Source organism: Sinohyriopsis cumingii, chromosome 12 (assembly GCF_028554795.1).
Source record: "Sinohyriopsis cumingii isolate HCF-2022 chromosome 12, ASM2855479v2, whole genome shotgun sequence".
NCBI lineage: Eukaryota > Metazoa > Mollusca > Bivalvia > Unionida > Unionidae > Sinohyriopsis > Sinohyriopsis cumingii.
In genome coordinates, this window is record NC_142972.1 from 68,429,787 (window position 1) to 68,451,779 (window position 21,993).

Here is a 21,993-nt window from a genome sequence, read left to right on the forward strand (position 1 = left end):
TTAATACTGGCCGCCATGTATAGCCTATCGTGCTGAAAAATGGCGTTAAAACCCCACAACAACAACAACAACAGTACTCAATGCATTATGGATTGTGAAACAACAATTCAAATTATTCATTTACAAGTGTATTTCAGACAAGTTTTGTCTTCATTTAACCCCAATTTCCAGTGTTTATTTTCTCTCAGTGTAAATTCTATTTACTGATGACTGGACACCTCTTACAAATTTCACTTGTATGCAAAATGTGATCTTTTTTCTGCTTCCCCAATATTACTTGGTCCTGAGGATAAATGGGTACTATTGTAGCTGATAAATGTGTGGGAGATGTCTGTGCCATCATTTTGACTGACACTTTGAGAGTTAATCTGCATTTTATATTTCATGGATTATTTCATTAAGTTCTGAGGTGTGCTAGTGAGTTGTTGTTGTTGTTGTTGTTGTTCTAGGGTTTAACGCCATTTTTCAGCACAAGATAGGCTGTACATGGCAGTCAGGATAAATGGTGGAGGAAGAGCCCTGAAAAACCCAGGGAAGAACCACTGACCCACAAGAAGCTACTGGCAGGTTTTTCCACATACCCACGCTAGTCAAGCCTTGGACTCGAACCCACGCAGACAGAGGTGAGATGGCAGTTATCTGGAACGGTGAGCGATTTAGACCACTCGGCCACTCGGGGGCCCGGTGCAAGTGAGTATATTCATTTTAATTTTGTTGGATCTGATTTGATTTGCTATGATTGGACCAATCTTTTTTTGTGTCTGTGTGGAGCTAATATTATTATTTAAAGAATGCTTGGACATTGTGTTTACTAACCCATTGTGGGAAGAAACTGATGACTTTTAAAGCCAGGATAGGTCCTTCTAAAATTAAGACCAAAGCTTTGTGTTGGTTATGCAGGAAATAATTGGATATTTCCAACATGGTGAGATTTCAGTTCATAAAAGCCATATGAAATCATCAAAACACATCAAAGTTTCTTCAGGATCAGGATCTGGTTCCAACATTTTAGTATTTTTAATGAAACCATCTTCTGCCATGGCAGTCTCCCTAAATACAGCTTCATTATGCCAATAACCTTATTAGTTAGGTGTGGACATTTTATTTTGTGGTCTAGAAATGGTATGGAATCTTTGTGTCAACATGTTGAGAACCAATCAGCATTTTCAATTTCACAGATTATTTCATAAAGTTTTGTGTTATACTAGTCACCTTAAAATAAGACCAAAGGTTTGTGTTGACTATACTGGAAAGAATTTGATATTTCCAACATGGGGCTTTCAGCTTAAAAGCCATATGAAATCATCGAAACACATCAAGATCATTACTAAAAGCATGGAGAAAAATGTACACAAAAAGTTTAATACATGTACTTCAGCTCAGGCAAAAACTAACCTCCCTTTTTCCACTTCAATTTTGACACTGACTGACTGAAATCTACATGGATTCTTCTGTCATCTATCAAAACATTGTCCATCTTGAAGAAGGCTTTCTCGCAGTCTTCTGCCTGAAACATCAATTGTATATATAATGAAACATTAAATAATGTATTTCACTTCTGGTTAGATGCATAAATTGAAAAAAATATGAATGATACCTTTTTTTTGGTCAGCCTTTGGTTTTTTAAATGTTTTTTTTATGTTGTTGCCTTTATTTTTTTAAATGTTTTTTTTTATGTTGTTGCTTTTTTGTCTAACTTTGGGACTAGTAGGTGAAAAAGGAATTGAAGATCTGAAAACTGATGTACAATACATGTCTCTACCTTTTCAAATTCGATGAATGCATACTGAAGTGATTCTCCTGTCTTTTGGTCTCTTATGACTTCGCAACTGAAATATAGTAAAACAGAAAGCTAGAGGAATGGTTTGCAATTCACTCATATAAATATACACCTACACTGCCACCCCTCTCAATCCCTACACCATGATGCCTTATTTGGCTGTGATGGGTGCAATTAAAACCACACATTGTTCTCTGGCACTTATTTTATATATAGTTTATTGACAGAGAGAAACCATATCGTACTGCTGCAAGCTGTGGTTGGACTCCTAGCACATACAAATTTTTTATTGTAGGAGTCACAACAATTGCTAAATATAATTGTTTGCATTCACCCATGTATCTATATGGACAATCTTGTGTTTTCTTTAGATCTCAATTTATTAAATATTTAGATTTTTCAAAATATGGTGCAAAAACCATTATAAATGCCCTACAAGGGAACAAAACTTTATCAAACTGTCAAAAATAAAATATAGACTTTGCATAGTAAGTATTATTCCCTGTTGAAAATACATCAATTGTATACAATGAGGAAAATTTACAAACTCTGAGCATTTCATTAAATCTCCATGTCTAGCAAGTGAACAAATCTGATGATTTTGCTAGTTGTATTTTAGCAGCCTTCATATCACCTGGAACTATCACAGTTCTACATCAGGGGTCGGCAACCTATTTTACATAGTGTGCCACTTTTATTTCCAGAATAACTACAAAATGAACGAGCATGTGCTGCCATTAAGGAAGAAACACTTTTAAAATCTAGATTTTTGGCTGTCCTTCGCATGCCACACAAAACATCTTGACGTGCCACCTTATGGCATGTGTGCTGTAGGTTGCCGACCCCTATTCTACATGATCAGTTCACTCTTTCCATATGTTACTAACTTTTTTTCATTAAAGAATGATATATATATATATATATATATATATATATATATATATATATATATATATGAAATAAAATCAATAAAATTAACTCTCTAAACTGGTATCATTTGTTACTGTTATTTATCTATATTTACACTTTATCACCAGTTGAAAAGGAAATTATGGATAATCACACTTCCAGTACAAAATCAATAGTTCAATGATTCATGTATACTGTGTGGTTGATTTGAAAAAACTATGTGACTGGGTTAATGCCTGAATATTCATAAAACTTTCTAAAAACTGAATGACTGTTGGTACAAAATTTGATGAATTCAAATATCACTAGCCCTGCTGTGAATGCAGAGTTAATAAGTAGGCTTCAAAGTATATCAACAGTATATAAAAATCCTTCACATACCATTAGATTCTGTAAATTTAAATTTGATACATAAACTGACTATCCCAAAGGAGATTGCTGGACTTTGCTTCAAGGTAAGTATCTTTTGAGTATTTCAGCTTTCCCATATTTGTGGTAAAGATAGCATCTTTAATATCAAACGATACTTGAAAACAATCCTTTCTAACCAATATTTTAACACCATATCAATCAATAAATGTTCACAATATAGTTGTGATGGTTTATTGACTAAAAAATAAAATGATCTAAATGAATTTGTAGCATGTATTCATATATCTGAAATGCAGACATGATGCATGACATTTTTGCAAATTTTTCAAGACAATTATTGTTCAATACCAATTAAAATCACAGTTAACATGCTGAATTTAGTATTCTCATTCAAATCTAATCATTCGCTACTTCACTATTATTACTTTTTACATTAAACCATTTAGTTAAAAACATGATTATAAATTACAAATTACAAGAATTATTTGAATATTCATGTGTATTTGCTATGAAAATTACATATCTCTTAAATTATATGTATATACAGTACACATATTTAATTAAATTTAAATTTGCAAGCTTATTATTCCTTTTCTTTTGTGATGTATATCTATATTTTATGTAACTCCTGGTACATTATTTTATTTAATTTTCATAATTTTTATTCATAGTTACAAATTATAAAGAATATCTATGTTAAATTTGTGTACATGACCTGGCTCTGTTAAAAACGCAATTTGCATAAGATCCATAAATAGATGTTTAGGTAGGAGTTAACAATTATTATTAATAATCTTAATATTAAGACTTAAAATGGTGCCTATGACATAATTTCTCAGTGACTGATGGGATTTTGATGTTTCAAGATAATTTTGTAACTTCCCATTGGTGTTGCTAGGTCATGTGAATAGGTCCAATTTGATGCAAAATGAATAGTGTATGCTGTCACGTGGGGTCTGTTGTGAGATGCACAAGCTGTTGCAATAAAGTCAGATCACAATTGACGCGAGGGGTGCTTTTTTTTTTAAATGAACGCATAATTTGAGATTTGCAAAAACTGAGATCATCTTCTCTGTAAAAGTTCAGTATGTGAAAATTAAGGGATGCTTCTGTAAAGAAGATTAAAATAAAAAATAATAAAAGTTTCATAAAAAGCATAGGGAAATGAACTTAAAACATAAAAAAAAACATGTGTAACCACCCAGTACTGGCATGAAAATCATTTTGATCACCTTCTTCAGATAGCTTGAGAACTTTGTACAGGCTAGAGGCTTTAGCACACAAAAGCACTTGGCTAAGTGGAATTTTCTTCTTATGCTGATCATCAAGCCACATTGCCAACATCCTTCCCATTATGTTGGGTTAGGTATGGCAACTTTTCTGGTTCGAAAGGGAGGTTCCAGCTTTCACACTAGCTTTTATTTTTTCCGCACTGTCACGTATTGTTCTGCATGTACTTTCATTAAGGTTCAAAGCATGCTTTATCATGGCGGTACTCTGAGCAGCTTCATACCTTTACACTACTTCAAGTTTAACCTCTAAAGAAATAGCCCTCTTTGGTCTCTTCAGACTATCACTAGCTATTCTTTTAGATGCCATCACTAATAACATTCCAAAATTGTAACAAAACAATTTGTACATGTACATACGTATGCAGCACTGAGGCCACAATGAACAGAATGGTGGGGGCATAAGAGCTGGGCATTTTGGGTAATGTTTGCCTGTGATGGTGGCACAATCTATATGTATGAGAGAGATATCTCAAGAGTAGCGAACTTTTTTGCATTTTCCCCCATCTCGCATTATTCGGAATTTACGTAAATTGAGATTGCGATCACACTGTAAATATTGTATATAAGGAGAAAATTAAGCAATCAGTTCATTCCAATTTGTGTAGTCATTCACATCATACTTATTGTGTTCCTGTTGTAAAACTTTATAAGGACTAGTTTTGATTCACTTCATGATACTGTAAGCTCCTCTCACATTGTTTATTTATAACTTTCATAATTAAATTGTCTGTTAATATTTTACAAAACTTGTTGGTGTTGCTTCTTTTTTGTTACTTAAGTTTGTGACCGCAGAGTCCTTACACTTTTATAAAGTGAACAGCTTTTTTAGTAACAACAATAAAATGATTCAAGTAATGGTGATTTTCTAAGCTGTTCTGGACTTTTGTTCCTTTTGCCATGCAGAATGGTTATCCAGGTACCTTATACCAGAATGATTATCCAGACACCCTTTACCAGAATGGTTATCCAGGCACCTTATACCAGAATGGTTATCCAGGCACCTTATACCAGAATGGTTATCCAGGCACCTTATACAACCTTATACCAGAATGGTTATCCAGGAACCTTACACCAGAAAATGACTTGGCAAAAGAAAAATTACTGAACAATATCCATGAACAAAAACCTATATTCACTGGAGCTGTACAAGATATTACATCTTTCCAAGAGAAGATAAAGAGATAGTAGTGAACTTATGTGGTTTTAAACTTGGGCACAAGATTCAATACAGTGAATTAAAAATATCTGCCAACAAGAATCACCAGACAATGTCAACAGATAATCAAGTTAGGCCTAAGAAAAAAGTTGTGGGCTTCAAACATGTTTTCGATTTCTTTAAAAACTTTCTCTGAAGCATGAACAAATCTTACAAATCAAGCTCAAAAAGGAATCAATCAATCATCAAATAATACCCAGCCTGTATTTTGAGGAAAGTATAAAGTCCAATTTAAATGTGAGCACTATGACTCATGAAGAGTGACAGAATGAAACTGCTAAAAAAAATCCTTTGTTTGAATTGAAGAAATTCCAAAGAAAACTAAAGCAAACATGAATATGAAAAAAATGAACAAGCTGAAATACTTAAATCATAAAAAAAACGATTTTGACATTACTCTGTAAAATATGTAACTTAAACAAAAACAGATGAGACAGAAAAGGAAAACCTTCACTTAATTCATTGGAATGCCAAATTTCTTAGTAATATCTTCAAGGATAAAAACATTAAAACATTTTGAAGAATATTGCTGGGTTTAGGTCTATCATCAAGCAAAACAATCCAGGCATTATACAAGACTAAAAATTCTGAAAATTACTCAAATTTTTGTCAACTTAAAAGTTCAGTAATTTTGTTTCTAGTACAGATATTTTGAAAATTAAAACTGTTTTGCAAAGATTTCTTTAATTTAAATTTGTGTAATTTTAATAAAGTTTCATTCATTTTTAACATCTTTAAAAAATTAACAGTCCGGAGTCGCTAACTACATACTATGAAACATCTGATTACCTTTTGATTGGTCCAAACCGTGAGAAGATGATCTCTAGATCTTCATCGGTGGTAACTGGATTGAGTTTGCATACAAAAAGTACCTCATCTGGTGGTGCCACATCCTCATCAGGAATATCACCAACCTGGATGATAATTATAAATGAACATAAATAAACATGGCTAGGATTTATCTGACTTTTTATCCATGTGCAATCTTGTGACCTTACTCTTTCACCCTTATGTCAAGTGTGCAGTCTGATGACAAATCTACTAAAGTTACTAAATCCTGTCCAAATACAACTGAAAAGGTTGCTTCCTTGCTCTGGACAATTCATGATCATCAGTAATTAATGTTGATCACGTGACCTATAATGGTCATGTGATATGAGGAGACTGGAGAAGAAGGCAAAATTGAAATATGACAGCGGAGACAAGACCAAACAGGAAAAAGGGGCTTGAATTACCACACATCTACCCATGTCTCCTCACATCACATGACCATTATAGGTCACACAATCAACATTAATCACTGATTGCCAAAGGTGAAGGTTGTGGTCATGTGAAAATGTACCAAACTGTTCTGGAACCACAAGAACATGCTTCTTGAATAAAGATGGGACTGTTTTTAGGCAGTAGTCATCATGACATAGATTTTTGCACTTTTCTATCAGATTATGATCACTGAAACAGGGGTGTGAAAATGTATTTTGACAGAATTAATGGTATAACCAGCAACAAAAGAGGGAAGTTGTGAATATGTGAATTAAAACTTTAAAGAAATCTACTCAGTTGTAGATGGTTCTGGGTTTGCAGTTGTTTGTTGTAAGAAATGATCGTGGATTTTATTTGTGTATTTTTTAAACATATTTTATCTTCATTTTTTAAGTATACAAATAACTGCAGGTATAATAAGAATGTAATCACCATTATGATTTCTAGATATTCTAAAACTAAAGACAAAAAAAGAATTATTCACCAAAAACAATTACAGACAACATAACATCAGAACTGCAGGAAGTATTCAAACACAGCTATTGTCTGATATGTGTTTGTTCAGGGCCACAGCAGGAATATTTAAATACAGCTGTTTGTTTGATACATGTTTGTTCTCACTCACAGTTACTATGACCTTTAACCCCCAAATCAACAATGATAAGACTACTTTATTCCAAGTTCAAACCATCCATGAATATTGTTAAGTGTAGATTGTGGAGAACAAAAAGTGTTTTTAATGTTGCAGAAATTATTCTGACAAGATGCAAATGGACTGAAGCTTACCATAACATATAATAATATGATGGATGTGTACAAATAAAATGAAAAATATGCTTGTGATATCAAGACCAGAATTTCTGCTAGACAGGTGCAAAACTTGTGGGCTTTGAGTAAAAATTTCAGCTCAAACTCTCTCTGAATAATTTGAATAAAACTACACACTGATTAAACTGATTATACACATTATAATTTGACTCTATCTACACACTATTATTAAACTATTTATACATGCTATAATTTGACTATTTATACACATTATAACTCAACTAAATATACACACTATAATTTGACTATATCAACATACTATTATTAAACTATTTATACATGCTACAATTTGACTATTTATACACATTATAACTCAACTAAATATACACACTACAATTTGACTATATGTACACTATATAATTTAAAAAAATCTACACCAACATCCCAGTAACCCTAAATTTCATATTATACAACGTTTTTCAAGTGTGAAAATATTGGAGTATGTACTCAGATTTATAATTTATATGTAACCAAGGCTATGTCCAACAAGCTCACTGCGACTGTGTAACAAAATGCAATTATTAATGTAAGGTATCAATTGATAGCTCTAGACTGGCATTATCTAATGAGAATAGAAGTTGCTAGTGAACATTTTCATTGAAATCTCAGAACTGTCAATTAAACACTTCAGGTTTCAAACTGTAGAAAGACGAGTCATACTACATGACAAACCGATGAAACATTGTAACTAACCATAGTTAGCAGCTTAGCATTAGCTCTGGCCTCCCTCTCCTCCAGTATCTCCTTCATCTCTTCCTCGGACTTCCCCTTAAATTCATCAATATCCTCATCAGCTCCAATTCGCCCACTCTGTAAAAGAACAAAAAATGTTCCTCGGAATGCTATATATATTACTTTCTGGCAAACTTTGTAACAGAAACTGAAGTTGTTGGACTTATGACAGAAATCTGCTAAGGCCTGGCAAAAATATGGAGTATAATTTTGTTCTGGTCAGGCTGACTGCATTAGATTGGGAGGATGGAAAATGCAAGGATCACAACCATTTAAATGTCAATTTCCATGAAAATTCAATAACATAAAACAGAAAATATATATTTTTCCAATAAATCTTACCCACTTATAACTCTTTACAAGTATGATCACTTCATCATACATACAGCACTCCCAAGCTAAAGTTTTAGCTATTACAGCTCAAAGTTACCTGCCCACATAAAGAGTGTGACCTCCCCTTCTGATAAAGGGACTATACTTCAGTTACTACTGAAGTGGAATTGTACATGCTGTCAGTAGGATGTGACTGTGGAGTGGTTGGGAGGATATACCCATATTGTGTAAGTATTACTAAAAACAAATTTTACTCCAAACAATGGATTTTTTTTTTGCAATATAACCTGGTTGGAGTAATGCTTCCATGTCTAGACATGGCTATTTATTAAAAAAATGTGCCTTACAAATCCAGCAGAAGTCATGTAGTGTCACTAACACGCTGTCTAACAACCTCCAAAGACACTGCTACTAAAGGTCTCAACAGTTTTTGCGATGAAAGCTCTTGAAGGTATTAGCTAAAGAAAGCCAACTCTGACCGCCATCCCACAGCTTGAAAATAATGCTTAGAAATTAGTTGTTCTTGAATGCAATGCTATTGCTGACTGCCCTAACCTCATGAGTCAAATTGTGTAATACCTTTTTTTGATCTTTGGTTAATTCTCTGTAAGCACAGTGAGCAATCAAACATATCCAGGACAACAGAGCCCTGGATGGGATACTGACCTTTCCCTCTTTCAGTGGTAAAATAGACAAGATCTCCCCTTGTACCGGCTTATTCATTTTAGGTACCACTTCAAGCCCATCAATGGGTCCTGTAGATGGCCCTGATGTGAAGGGTTCAACAAAGAATGAAGTTCACCACACCATGAGTTGGAATCTGGGAGGGTGGGACTCTTATGAGTGAAATTGATTTATCTTGATGGAACTGTGGGTAGTTCAGACTGACCAACAATGCATGCATTTCTCTGATCCTGCCTGCTATAGCTAGAATGAGTAGGAAGCAGGTCTTATAATTGAAATGAACCAATGAAGCTTTAGAAAGCAGTACAAATTAGGCCATATTTAGCCAAGACAGAATTAATAACAGATCCCATTTTCGGCACATGACTAAAGCATTAGGTCATGACATATAAAAGTTTGCCTGAAGGCCAGAGAGGTCGATATTTTGTCCTATATTCTTCATTCTGTGGTTATGCGACGTGTCTGAGATTGTGAAACATACTCTTTTATCAAGATGGGTTCTAACTTATCCATCTTGAAAAGCCAATGGAGAAAATGATCTCTGTGCTTTTTTGTCCACATTTGAAACTGAGATGTGTGGCCTTGACATGTGATGGTCTACTGGACTGGTTTCCAATCTGTTTTGTCCTAGGGGCATCCTTTGTTCTTTTGATCTCTCTCATGAAAAAATATGTCCTTGGTCTCTGGGACTGTGACAGATTTAGTTATATTTGCTTATATACTTCTCATGGCCATTAAACAGGTGGTTGGAAGAAAATGGTTGTGGTCTCAGCATGGTGCTCTTTTAAAAAAGGTGCAAGTAAAGATCACTGCATATCTTTCCATGAGTTGTAAATAAACCACTGTTGTCAAGGCAATGGCAAGCATGTGCTGTGCTACTCTGTTCAGTACTTGAGTCATTCATGAGAGACAGACTTTAACGCACATCTGATCGATAACATGGCGGGAGAGGATAAGTTGTTTTCCATCTAATGAAAATTAGTCATTGCGGCCGAGTCAAACATCGAGCATATTTCAACTACATTCCAGACCAACTGAAGTACTTCCTGTCCATTCTTACTGAAGAGGGTTTTAACTTTTCAAGGCTTGAGATGCATATCACTGTAACTCTCGACTACACTGGTGATGGAGCAGGAGGTTCTAGTGGAAACAAGTGAAAGACTTCTTCAATCAATGTTTGGAAAGCAGAGTGTTCTATTGACATGAGGATGAGCAAGGAAAATGGGGCTCTAGAAGAGTGTGGTGATGTAAATGCTTCTTGTACAATCTTATATGCTGCAGGTGAAGACTGTCAAAAGTGACGGTTAACAAAACTATAAGTCTGTACCAACTAATAAGTAACGATTGCTAAGCAAGCCCTCCCTATCCCTAGCATAGTCTTGGACTTTTAATGGACTGTCTTATGGTCACATGATGTTGACTTTGGCATAGGCATGAAAAGGAGCAGTATACAGCCTACTTGGCCATGTTATTGGGAACAGCTGAATCATTTCTCTTGATTGAAGTGGGTACTAAGGTCCTAAAATGGGTCTGGAATGAACAGGGTGCTTTTGTGGCACTATAATGGGCAGGCTGCCCCAGAAGAGTTCCGATGTTCTGATGTCATACTAGACAATGAGATTTCCTCACCTGACATTGAAGGAAAGATAGACTTTGGTGCTGACCTCATGTGATCCAATTCAGAAGGCAGAGTTCGATCATGGCAGAACAGGGCCATTTTATCCTCCAAATGTTGTCAAGTCCCTTATGCAATGAATTATGGAATATGTGATCCACAAAACAGATACCTATTTGCATCATGCAAGACAGTATCCGAGTTTGATTGGCATGCTCATGATTGAACAGCAAGAGAGGCTGGCCATCTCAAGCTTGAGGCATCAGACCTATTGATACTGCCAAACAAAAGTACTGTCTTGTTAAGGCAGCGAAGCAGGAGCTGTGGATGTATGCATAGCTGTAGTCAACTGCAAGATCTGGATATGTTTACTGACTGGTTTACCCCCTGCTTCATCACACTTGTCCATCAGGAATTTACTGACTTAGGCAGTGTAAAATAAAAATTATAACATCTGCAATTTATATTTTTTTATGCTAAGTGGCTTTTGTTTATTACATGAATGTAATGCATTAACAAAACTACAAATAAAAAGCAAAATATATGTACAGTAAGTAATTATGAATACAATTTTTCATCTTGAACGTCAACTTTGACAACTGGCCCAACTGCACAGATCTTTTTTCTTTTATCACCTAGTGTCTTGATCCACTATCTTGTTGGAAGATGACCTCCTGAGACAGGTTTTACAATATTTTATTGCTTAATCAGTCAGAACAGACAAAAAGATTAACAAAAAATAAATGATTAAAGCTCTACAAGTTTCAATCATTGCTACAAACTGATCTCTAACTATGACTGAGATCCATATTATAATAATGTATGCAACTGCTGATTGGACATAGTTCTAATACTGAGACTGTTTGACACAGTTCTAATACTGAGACTGTTTGACACAGTTCTAATACTGACACTGTCTGACACAGTTCGAATACTGACACTGTCTGACACAGTTCAAATACTGAGACTGTTTGACACAGTTCAAATACTGAGACTGTTTGACACAGTTCTAATACTGAGACTGTCTGACACAGTTCTAATACTGAGACTGTTTCACATAGTTCTAGTACTGAGACTGTCTGACAGTGAAAAGATTTTCCTTAATTACAAAATGCATCACTAAAATTATATGCATCATTCAAATTATCTCAGCTTTGAATATCTTGTAGGCCTACTTGTTTTGTTCATCTGAAAGGGTTTATCAGCATTATTATTTCGGTCATTTATTACTGCTACAATTTTAGTTAACTTTGAATCAGCGCTATATAACATTATTGTGCTGCTATGCCTTTGAACCATATACTTACACGGTTATGATTTTAAAGTTAAGCCATATTTTCTTGAAAAAATGCTTAAAAGTATTCTGAGCCCAAAACAGAAGAAGTTTTCTTGTGAAGCAAAAAATCTTTTCATTTTGGTTTGAAACCATAAAACATAATTATGATATTTTATATTGATGCTATTTTGAAGTGCCAAGTGCATATTTTGGAGTATCTTTATTTAGTATGGAAAGTTGTTACCGTCTTCAGATAATAATAACCAGGCCTTGTCAAAGAAACACTTATACAACAATAATGAAAATGGACAATAAAACCCATCTCCATCCAACTTCACTTACTGAAGTTAGCAATCATTTAATTTCACTTTAATTTTAACACAATGCTTGAATGATGGAGAGACAACTGAAAACCCATACTTTCTAATGGATCTATATACAGTGTGACCTCGCTATAACACGCTCCGTTATAACACGAATTCGGATATAACGCGGTCGTGGCGTGGCTCCTGAAATTTCATATACATGTATTTTTCTTGTGCACAAAAATTTTCTTAAAAAGTACGAAAAAAACGTAAAACGTTGCTCATCATTTTGGGATAGAGATCGTGTATGAATAAAAAAATTTATATGTATTTTTCTCGTACACGAAAAAGTATTTTTCTCGTACACGAAAAAGTACTTTTTCTTTCTTCTTATAAGAAGAAGAGAAAAACACTTAAAAATTTTATTCTGGGATCATGTAGGTCTTTGCCAATGTCGTAAACTTTGATTATTTTTCCTTATTGGCTGCAAAACATACCATGTGTATTTTCTATTTGTTGGCGACATTGTTGGTTGTTTAAAATTGTATATACAACCATTTGTTTGGAGTGCAGAAATTCAGAGGCCCCATGAAAGGAAGCCACAAACTGGATATAAAATGCACTGAAATTTGTCTATTGTTACATAAACAAATTCTTTGTCTATACTGACAAACCATCTAAACAGTGCATTTTTATATCATAATCCGCTTATCCTGACATCTAGCATGAGTTCTGTATGTTGTGAAATATCCGCTTTTTTGTTGTTGACATTTCTGGTAATGGAGATCAACTGGACGAGGCATTCTCTCGTAATCTGTCTTTCATCGGATTTTCAGCCACTCGCTAGTAATTAATATATTTACAAAGACTGGCATTTGTGTGTGGATGGTAAGTAAAATTCCTCTTCTTCTCACTCTGAATTAAATCCTTCAGAACACTCATGTTTTCTGTAATAATCTATGTCATCACAACACCTGCGTCTCTATCGTCCGTTAAAACTTTGTTAATTTTCAGACGCATGCGTAGAAGGCAGCATCATGCTGCTACGACAAATGTAAAAAAAAAGTTAAAAAAAATTAATTTAAAAAATCTTATTGGTTTATTCAGCAGGCATGGAGGGACAGTAACTAGAATAGTCTAAACGACGGCCAATTCCTTTTAAAAATGTATCCAGATAAAACAGTTTGCTGAAATTTCAAAGGAAACAGATTACCTTTGAAGCACCGACTGTTATGAAAACGTACTCAGCAAATGGAAAAAATCCCCGTCTCAATCATGCAATTCAATTATTTGATGTTGCCGCCACAATAAGAAATGGGCATTTGTTTGGTTCTCCAAAGCTGTTCTTTAGCAGCGACTTCAAAAGTGCATTCACCCTTCGTCAAAGAAAGCTGACTACAATCTTTCAATAACAGCAAAGAAGTTTTCTTCAAAGGAAGTCAGTACCAAACTTAAATAAAAGTGATGGAATCTGATGGATTTTTGCATTTTCCAACGTGACTGGAACACTTTAACTGTGCTGTGAACGTTTACTTTTTGTAGGGAAAAAGTTTATGCCAACAGCGGCTTAAAACGCAAACTAACTTTTACCGACTTCGAACGTACTTCAAAGTAAATGTGCTTCGTCATTCGTTACGTGATTGTGCTATGTTTTTCCACTGAATTCAGACCAATATGACCTGTTACAAAATTAATGAATATTTTAAAGCTGTGTTTTCATATTTTCGATGGAATTACTTGTATTGTGGATTCAGTGTATATGATGAGGTTCACAGGTGAGTACACTGCATTGATACTCTGATGATGCTATACATTAGACATTTATATATGAACAGTATTAACGTGTATGTACCAATTGAGGGTTCTATAAATAAAGTAAATTATTATATGATGTCTTCTCTCTTTTCGTTATAGGTGTATTCTCATTTATTATGCATTAATTCAAGACAGCAAATGTGCCAAAGAAGCACATATTTTACTGCCCGCATTTATTACCCACCCACCCCCATTTTTTTTTGGGGGGGGGGTACATTTTCTTCAGCTAACTGACTTGGTTGCATATAACACGGTTCGGTTCATAACATGGTCTGATTCTATGGCTCCCAACTACCGTGTTATAGCGGGGTCCCACTGTACCATGTCCAGATCTAAGAGTATCATAAGCAATACAAAAAAAAACAGGTGCCTAGGAATCATTTTTTGGTAACTGTGCCAAAAAATTATTGGAAAAACAGTATTGTGAGTTGGTGATGTGTATTATAAATATATTAAGGACCCAACTGTTCTGAAAAACTCTCGATCTGATTGAGCTGAAAACCTCTAGATTTATCTGAGCTGGAAACCTCTAAATCTGTCTCAGATGGAAAATACTAGATTAGCTCTGATAGAAACTTCTAGATCTGAGCTGGAAACATCTAGAACTAAGCTTGAACCCTCTAGATCCGACTCAGATGGAAACCACTAGATTTAACTGAGCTGGAAAACTCTAGATACCATTCAGATGGAAACCACAAGATCTAAGTGAACTGGAAGTCTCAAATTCTGACTGGGAAGGAAACTTCTTGATCTAACTGAGCTGGAAAACTTGAGATCTGAACTAGAAACCTTTAGAACTAACTAAGCCTTAAAACTCTAGATCTGACTCAGATGGAAACATATGGCTCTATCTGAGCTGAAAAACTCTAGATCTGACTCAGATGGAAACATATGGCTCTATCTGAGCTGGAAAACTCTAGATCTGACTCAGATGGAAATATCTAGATCTGAGCTGTAATCTTCCAGAACTAACTGAGCTGGAAACACCAAGATCTGACTCAAATAGAAACTTCCAGATCTGAGCTGAAGCCTCTAGATCTGAGCTGGAAACATCAAGCTCTGACTCAAATGGAAACATCTAGGTCTGAGCTGGAAGCATCTAGATCTACTGAGCTGAAAACCTCTAGATCTTACTCAGATGGAAATCTGTAGATCTGACTCTGTTGAAACCTGTAGATCTGACTATGATGTAAACCTCCAGATCTGACTGAGCTGGGAATACTTTTAAAACGTTATGACATCATGGACCTTAGTGCCAATGCCAATATGTCCAAATCAATTAGTAAAACACAGGTGTTAATTGCTAAGGCAACGTAAGCTAGGGCAATGATAGCATCATGCCTTGGTAAAAAGACTCTTTCTTTTGCTCCTGAAGAAACTGATGCCTATACAATTCAAAGAAAGAACTCAAACGGACATAATGGCCATTAAAAATACAAACTGATCAAAACTGACAGTGTGTATGACCCCAGAATCATTCATTATAGCATCACTCACATCAAGCTGTTCCTTTGTGGGTTCTGGAGAGCGATCAGGGACCTGCAGACCATCAGGGTCATCAAAGGGGTCATCAAGGATAACAGAGTGATAAATCCTGAAAAATTACAACTGAATTTGTCATATATAAGACTTTCTGGGTGTAATCATGAACTACTAAATGTTAACTTACTCATGAATCCAAAGAAATACATGCAACTTTTATCTCAACTGTAAGCAAAGCATAAAGAAATGACTGCATTAATCATTTTTGTTAAAATGTTTCTTTATAGAACTGCCATTGGTTTCTCTCTAGATCTGGCATGGGCCAACTTCACGCAAGGCATGGGCCAACTTCATGCAGAGCATGGGCCAAACAAGTGACTTTTAAAGCCATACCCAATGAGGTGGCACTCTACAGTTTTGTATTTTGCATCGGGTTAGAATTAAAGAAAAAGAATTTCCCCAGCTTTCCTCATTGGTTATACTGGCTATTTAAAAAAAGACCTTGTATATCTTAGGTATAGTTCCAAGAACCTTTGAGTCCCTTTATTTTGGAATCTGATTGATGCGTGTAATATGGGTTATAGCATATACAGTTTGGCCTTACTCCAAATGTGCACCTTTCTAAAAAGTGCTAGCTCCACATGGTCATTTTCACTTCCTGGATTTCAGAGGTAAACTGTACAAAAAAGAGCTGATAACTTTGTTTACATTTTATATAGTTGGTAATTCATCCATTGCACTTTCAATAGCTGGTATTGTCTAGTCTGGCAAAATTCATTTTCCCTATTTTAATAGCTGCTATGGATAGTGTACTTTAGGCTAATTCAGGCTGATTTTTTTAGCACAAGGGAGCAGTCATTTTACTTAGCAGTGTGCTTAGATCATGTACAATTTCCAAAAGTACAATATCCAAAGAAATATCATCCACATTACATTAATGTAGCATAGAGGTATGCCAACATTCTCTCCGCTGTGCATGTTTCAAATGCATCCAACTTCACCTTACATACATCACTCTCTCAAAAGTACATAATAACTGGTGAGTGCCCCCTGATGAAAGTAAGTGGATAAAACCAAGTTGTGGGCCATAGTTTGCACATGCCTACTCTAGATCATGATGAATTATGTTTCAGGTGACCCTTGTTTTTCAAGAAACTCACATGGCCACAGATATATGATGGGAAATAAAGCACATGCACGTATTTCCCATAATTATTTACTTAAATTGTGAAACTGATGTTTCTACCAAATTCCTCAAATGTATGTCTAATTTTTGTTTCAAAATATGGCAAACTGGAAAGATGAGTTGCTGAAATGTACCATAAAAATAAAATAAACACTTAATTACTGTCAGTGCTCAAAGAAAAATTGTTTAAGACTCAGGCCTAGGGCTGGCGACTTAAATAAACTCACAAGCCTGACTGAAATTCCATAAGCATGGACTCCAATTGCCCAAAATTTCCCCCCATTTCTTTTCATTGTCACACAACATTGCAATAGCTACAATTCGAATATAAATTCAATAGGGTTCAAAGGTGTTTGAAGGTAATGCAAGTGTAATTGCTGCACAGGCATGCTCCACACAGTAAACCTCTGTCAACCCGGAGCTCTGAAATTTATTTTTGTTGGGCTTAGCTGATAGTTAACTTAAATTGGCTTAAAAAATGAATCACACTTGAACACTATTCCAACAACTGAAATAATCATGCTTTGTATTCTATTATGCAGTAAAATTCGACTTCAAAGAAACATTGCCGCTGTTCACAAACTTGTCAAAAATATAATACATATGGCTTAAACATTCTAATTCAAGGCAATAATATGTAACAACATTTGTTTTTGTACACACATCTAGCATCTCTTTGACTTACCTATAATGGGTTGTTCCGCTTTCTGATCCTACCTATGCAAATTAGTACAATGGGCTCACCAACTGCAGCCTTCTAACACATCTCACTAGCTACTGTCAGCCAGTAAGGTAATATGTGAAATGGTGGTTTTTACCTGACCTCTTTGTCTTTAATTGCCACTATTTAAACTGCTCAAGGGATAATTTTACATCAGCTCCAATCATGACTGTTTATGCATGCTAGATATAACAAGCATATGCTGAAAGTGTTTGGCTTTTTTAAAACATTATAGAAAATTGTGCTTTCTCAACAAATGGCCATGTCAGTGAGTTTGTAAGTACAAATTTGTAATTTAAAATTAGATCTCAATTACACGTAGGACAGTGATGATCTGAGTAAATTCCACTGTGTTATGTTAAGTATGTCAACATCTTGAAAATATATTTACACATTTCTTCAGTGTGATCGAAGTTTACTCAAGTAAATCAAACATTTTTTGACAAGGCTGATGGGCACTTCACTTAAAATACAGGATGGGCCCAATCCGAAATAAGAGGGGCCCCCGGTACTTTGGCTATTAGATTTCTTTTAGCATTGGCTGTAGTACTGTTACAGTGGAACCCCGCTATAACGCGATGATCGGGGTCCATAAAATCGGATCACGTTAAAAGCGGGGTCGCGTTAATGCGGGGTTTTACAATATTTAACTTTTTTCCGAGAACATATACATGTATACATGTACAATGATCAAAAGTCCGCTTATCATCAGATGAATATTAACTGGAATGCATTAATTAAGATATATTCAAAATAATCGATGGCTAATATATTTATAGGCTATTACTGTGCATTAAAAACATTTACTAATTTTTATTTGTTTGAACGATAATACAGATTGACCGATAATACCAGACTATCGCTATATCATGAAAAGTGTATCAACACCGTATGCTACCGTGCCGTCGTGGCATGCAGTTCATCCATAATGGATGCAATTTCATTGAAAATCGTACAGATTTAAAATATTCAATAATTTTGTAATAGTCTGAATTCGTCGTGTAAAATATAGGATGAACAAAATATTGAAACCATTTACTTGCCGTCTGATATCGTACGGTCATTGCATGCAGCTATTCCGGGGTCTACATACGGTGTCTGTACAAATTTCATACTGCTAAAATTTTATCATATGCGACAACTGCAAGAATAATTAACAATCAACGCATGATTTCAGCGTGCAAATAACTTTTATTTCAGATTTTGTGAACATCAAAAGAAACATGTGAAAACTGCTAAATTAATCGTTGCGCAAAGTGCAAAGTCAGTGTGGTTCCAAATTTAAATTTCATCATTTCTTGAAAAATATATCCAATGACGTTTGCTTCTTTGCCGCGAACTGTTGGGTTCTAGCAAAGTCAAGAATGTTTCTTAATTGAAGGACTTTGACGCTGTCAACATCTTGTGTTTCCAGCCACCTTAAACTTGCTTCTAAATGTACTACTGCTTCAGACACTTTTGGTGGGGGAGTTGGGGTGCCATCGTCATCGTTATCATTATCGTCACTGGTTTCAGGTTCTAATTGTGCAGCTTCATTCTTCCTGTTGACATTTGTAACAATTTCGTCATCTGATATCTGTTCGTATATAGGGCAGATGTCATCTACTGAATACCAGTTAAGGATATCATGATGACTGTGCTCGTATTTTTTGAGTGCTTCTTCTGCTAAACGTACGTCGTCTTCAGTGAATCCTGTAAATTCAAGCTCATCGTCACTATCATTTTGTGTCGAGGGCGTAAAAGCTGGCCCAAGACCCTTTATCCAGCATCGTTCAATGCAGCGTGCAGTGATAGCATCCCAGGCTTTACCTCCAAGGTGACATACTTCTTTTAAGTTGAGTAATGCCAATGATGTGTCGACGGATGCGTTATTATCTGCTACCATTCCCTTTATCATTTCACGGCGATAATTTTGTTTAAATACGGAAATTATGCCTTGGTCAAGTGGCTGGATTTCTGACGTAGTGTTTTTCGGGAGGTACGAAACTTTGATCTTGCCATCACTGCTGACAAGATTTTCCGTTGGGGGGTGGGCAGGGCAATTATCCAGCAGGAGGAGAGCTTTTTCCTCCAGCTTGAGTTTTCGTAAATGAGCCCGAACATTTGGAACAAATGTTTTGTGAAACCAGTTGTCAAATATGGAGCTATTCATCCAAGCATTCATATTTACATGATGAAAACATCTGGGAGCTTTCGATTTTCCAATCATCAGAGGTCTGACTTTGTGGCTGCCAGACTTGTTAACACAAAATAAGAGAGTCACTCTGTCCTTCCTCTTCTTGAAACCTTCTCGTTGTGACTGTCAGTCTTGGTTGCAAGGGTGCGATCGGGTAACATTTTATAACATAAACCAGTCTCATCGCAGTTGTAAACTTGGTCGGCTGTGTAGCAACCGTCCTCCAGCAACTTTTTAAGCCCAATCGGGTAGGAATTGGCAGCCTCTTTGTCAGCGGAGCGGATTTCCCCAGACACAAGAACTTGGCTGATAGAGTGCCTTTTCTTGAATCTGTCTAGCCAGCCATTACTCGCCTTAAATTTGGAATCATCTCCATTGATACAGCGATCAAATTTCTCTGCTTAGGCTTTCAGAATTGGGCCAGAAATTGGAACACCTTCTGAGCGAGCTTGTACAAACCATTGGTACAAAGCTGAATCTAGGACACTGTCATTAGCTAACTTAACCCTTTTACGCTGTAAACCAGTTTCCTCTTCAAGAATGTTGGGTAGACTACGGAGCTTTCCTTCATCTGTTTTCCACTCTCGCAAAGTGGACTCGCTGATTCCTAGATCTCTGGCAAGCTGAGTTTGTTGTTTGCCCTTCTTTAGTTTATCTAGGGCATACAGTTTCTCTTTAGCAGAAAACGACTTGCGTTTTTGAACTTGCTTTTCCATAACAGTAAAATATTTTTTTATATAAGCAAACAACGTACACAGATAAAGCTCGATAACTAAGTAATGAAGGCCTGCAATGGTTACGAATCACTTTTTATATAAAACAAAATTAAGCTGAATGGATGTACAATTTCATACCCTTTTAATTTACAGATAATAAAGTGGATATTATTTACTTTCAACTGTTTGTTGTTTGATCACACCGCCAAGCACAGCATACATGTTGGCGGCTTTCGTCCTTTGATGTTTATTAAATTGTGCGACTCTTGTATCAACCACAGCTTTGTCTGCTGCTTGGCTGTGATTGCAGTTAAATAAGAAGCCCATGTCGGCTATTGTTTGAGCAACGACTGTATACAGATTTCACGGAAGACAATCACAAAGACGATTTACTGGCTTTACTCATGGATCCGTAATAAGTAACACTTCCGATAATGTTTACTTTGGCTTAACAATTCAAAAACCTAATGAAACCAGTTTTCTCTTCTAGAGTAGAATACGGAGCTTCACCACAACCTGTTCAAATTGATAAATTTCAGAAGCCAAGCGTTGTACACACTATTTCTCGTACGTTATATATATCATATTATTTTAGAATTCATACACGATCACTTCTCCAAAATCACTTAAAGAACCTGGATAAATTGTTAAGTTCCGATCGTTTATTATTAAAAGTCATACGCGAATTCTTCCACCAAATTATAATAAACGTTTTACACACTATTTCTCGTACGTTAAACAAATATTTTCACAGTCCGATAAAAATACACGTAAATGAATTTCAAATTTCAGGAACCATGCCACAATCATATTATTTTAAAAATCACAACTAATCTCATGCCCAAAATGAAGTTAATTTCTTGTTTTGTTTTTTTTACTTTTCTCCAAATTTTTTTTCTCCATGTGTGAATGAATATACGAAATTTCGGGAGCCATGCTACGACCGCGTTATATCCGAATTCGCGTTATGGCGGGGCGCGTTATAGCGGGGTTCCACTGTACTTGTTTTGGGGTTGTTTTTTTTCAAAAATGTGTGGTCATGAAAAAAAATGTTCACCCACCTAATGTCTTGATATGGTCTATGTTCCTTGTCACAATAAGCTTCATTTATCTTCTTGAGTACGTCATGACCCTCTGTAACTTCTCCAAACACAGTGTGTACTCCATCCAGATAATCTAAATTATCTCCAAGAGTTATGAAAAACTGAAGAAAAAGTAAGAAAATAATTGCAAAATTTAAAAAATATACATTGAATTATTGAAATAAATGTAAAATCATTTGAGTAATGTTT

The 21,993-nt window shown here is 35.4% G+C and overlaps 1 protein-coding gene across 1 annotated transcript in view; it reads right to left on the reverse strand.

Moving 5' to 3' along the window:
- Positions 1-21,993, reverse strand: part of LOC149786661 (peptidyl-prolyl cis-trans isomerase-like 4) — a 46,634-nt gene that overhangs the window by 9,103 nt on the left and 15,538 nt on the right. The window contains exons 5-10 of the mRNA XM_089977188.1: positions 21,763-21,905; positions 15,918-16,014; positions 8,354-8,470; positions 6,359-6,483; positions 1,763-1,829; positions 1,396-1,507 (exon numbers count right to left, since the gene is read on the reverse strand). Of these exons, the coding sequence (XP_089833314.1) occupies positions 1,396-1,507; positions 1,763-1,829; positions 6,359-6,483; positions 8,354-8,470; positions 15,918-16,014; positions 21,763-21,905 (661 nt within the window). The remainder of the gene's footprint in view (positions 1-1,395; positions 1,508-1,762; positions 1,830-6,358; positions 6,484-8,353; positions 8,471-15,917; positions 16,015-21,762; positions 21,906-21,993) is intronic.